At 54.3% G+C, this 2816-nt stretch overlaps 1 protein-coding gene across 1 annotated transcript in view; it reads left to right on the top strand.

Annotated features, from left to right (window-relative positions):
• ADGRE5 (adhesion G protein-coupled receptor E5) overlaps window positions 1–2816 on the top strand; it is a 27740-nt gene that overhangs the window by 22178 nt on the left and 2746 nt on the right. Inside the window, exons 12-13 of the mRNA XM_011981812.1 lie at window positions 1056–1300; window positions 2488–2697. Of these exons, the coding sequence (XP_011837202.1) occupies window positions 1056–1300; window positions 2488–2697 (455 nt within the window). The remainder of the gene's footprint in view (window positions 1–1055; window positions 1301–2487; window positions 2698–2816) is intronic.

The following is a 2816-nucleotide window of genomic DNA, read 5'->3' as shown; positions in this document are numbered from 1 at the left end:
AGGATGGTCTCGATCTCCTGACCTCGTGATCCACCCGTCTCGGCCTCCCAAAGTGCTGGGATTACAGGCTTGAGCCACCGCGCCCGGCCTTTCTTTTCTTACTTATCTATATTTTTAGACAGGAGGGTCTCACTCTGTGGCCCAGGCTGGAGTGCAGTGGCGCGATTATAGCTCACTGCAACCTCGAACTCCTGGACCCATCCATTCCTCTGGCCTCAGAGTTTTGAGTAGCTGAGGCTACAGGCATGTACTACCACTCCCAGTTAACTTTTTTATTTTTGATAGAGACAGGGATCTCACTATGTTTCCCAGGATGGTCTAGAATTCCTGGGTTCCAGTGATCCTCCTGCCTCAGCCTCCTAAGTAGCTGGGACTCTAAGTGTGCACTACTATGCCCAGTTAATTAAAAAAAACATTTTTTTTTTAATGGAGATGGAGGTCTTGCTATGTTGCCAAAGCTGGTCTCAAACTCCTGGCCTCAAGCAATCCTCTCACCTTGGCCTTCCAAAGTGCTGGAATTACTTACAGGCGAGAGCCACCACGCCTGGCCACCTTCTAATGTACTATGTATGTTACTTATTCATTAGGTTTATGACATAATCTGCCTCTCCCACTTTTTTTTTTTTTTTTTGAAATGGAGTTTCACTCTTGCCACCCAGGCTGGAGTGCAGTTGCTCAATCTCGGCTCACCGCAAACTCTACCTCCCAGGTTCAAGCGATTGTCCTGCCTGGGACTCCCAAGTAGCTGGGATTACAGGTGCTTGCCACCACGCGCAGCTAATTTTTGTATTTTTTAGTAAGAGATGGGGTTTTGCCATGTTGGCCAGGCTGGTCTCAAACTCCTGACCTCAGGTGATCCGCCCGCCTCGGCCTCCCAAAGTGCTGGGATTACAGGTGTGAGCCACCGTGCCCGGCCTCCTCGCCCACTCTTATGTCAACCTTACAAGGGTAGGTGCTTGTGTCTGCGGCGTTCACTGCTGTGTCTCCAAACTGTTACATTCAGTAGGCGCTCAGTCAATACTCATCTAGTAAACAAGCAGCCCTCTTGGGCTCAGCGCAAGCCCAGGACCTAAGAGTGAGCTCCAGGCCAACCTCTCTGACCATCCCCATCTGCCCACAGGACGTGATGCCTGGGCCACGGCAGGAGCTGATCTGTGCCTTCTGGAAGAGTGACAGCAACAGGGGAGGGCACTGGGCCACTGAGGGCTGCCGGGTGCTGGGCAGCAAGAACGGTAGCACCACCTGCCAATGCAGCCACCTGAGCAGCTTTGCGATCCTCATGGCTCATTATGACCTGGAGGTGAGCAGCTGGGGCCATCCTCAAGCGCCCACAGGTAACAAGGTCCAGCAGCAACCAGACAGGCAGCTAGTTCTCCATGGAGCCCTGCTGGTTGCTCAGATATGTCTGCATGGTTGCACAGCCCAGGTGTCCCCACATCACACCCCTCACATCCTCTTCCTCTGGCCTCTTCTCTACAACCCAGAAACTATACATCGGGTGCAGCCAGTAGCTCCTCTGCCTGTCCATCCTGTACCAATTGTGAGATGTCAAGTAAAAGCTCCCCGTGTAGAGCATTCCAAGGGAGCACCACTTGCCTTTTTTATTTCAGATGGAGTCTCACTCTGTCGTCCAGGCTGGAGTGCAGTGACGCAATCTCAGCTAGTGAGGTTCAAGGGATTCTCCTGCCTTAGCCTCCTGAGTAGCTGAGATTACAGGCGTGCACCACCATGCCTGAGTAATGTTTGTATTTTTAATAGAGACAGGGTTTCACCATGTTGCCCGGGCTAGTCTTGAACTCCTGACCTCAGGTGATCCACCCGCCTTGGCCTCCCTAAGTGCTGTGATTACAGGTGTGAGCCACCATGCCGGCCTTTTAAAATTTTTATTTTTATTTTTATTTTTTTTGAGACAGAGTCTTGCTCTGTCGCCCAGGCTGGAGTGCAGTGGTGTGATCTTGGCTCACTGCAACCTCTGCCTCCCGTGTTCAAGCGATTCTCCTGCCTCAGCCTCCCAAGTAGCTGGGATTACAGGTGCACGCCACCATGCCCAGCTAATTTTTGTATTTTTAGTAGAGGCGGGGTTTCACCATGTTGGGCAGGCTGGTCTCGAACTCCTGACTTCAGGTGATCCGCCCACCTCAGCCTCTCAAAGTGCTAGGATTACAGGCGTAAGCCACTGCACTCAGCCTGGAGCACCACTTTCTGTATGTGACTTCAGTAGAATCCATAGTTAAGCTGGGCCTTGTCGAAAACAGCAATTAGGCAGAGAAGGGGAGCGCCTGTGGTCCAGGCCATAGGCCCAGCAAGCACAAAAATGTGAAATCCGTAGACTCCCCTGCCAGCTGGTAAGTGTGGCCAGATCTAGGAGGGACAAGGGAGGAGGTCAGAGAGGTGGGTCCGTCAGAGTGTTGGCGGAAAAGGGACCACAAAGAGGGCAGAAAGGCCTCAGGCCCTGAAGGAACCCTGAGCACCCGGTGCCACTCCTAGGACTGGAAGCTGACCCTGATCACCAGGGTGGGACTGGCGCTGTCACTCTTCTGCCTGCTGCTGTGCATCCTCACCTTCCTGCTGGTGCGGCCCATCCAGGGCTCGCGCACCACCATACACCTGCACCTCTGCATCTGCCTCTTCGTGGGCTCCACCATCTTCCTGGCTGGCATCGAGAACGAAGGCGGCCAGGTGAGGTCCCGCCCGGCTCCCACCTGAGCTCTGGGGTCAGGGAGACCTGGGAGGGGTTAGCCCCGCCCACTCCCGGGGCTCGGTCGGGTAGGCGGGCCCTGGAGGCATGAGGCCCCGCCCCTGCCCAGGATCTGGCC

Source organism: Mandrillus leucophaeus, unplaced genomic scaffold (assembly GCF_000951045.1).
Source record: "Mandrillus leucophaeus isolate KB7577 unplaced genomic scaffold, Mleu.le_1.0 Scaffold230, whole genome shotgun sequence".
NCBI lineage: Eukaryota > Metazoa > Chordata > Mammalia > Primates > Cercopithecidae > Mandrillus > Mandrillus leucophaeus.
The sequence above is the reverse complement of the archived record's forward strand: the minus strand, read 5'-3'. Positions and strand labels throughout refer to the sequence as shown.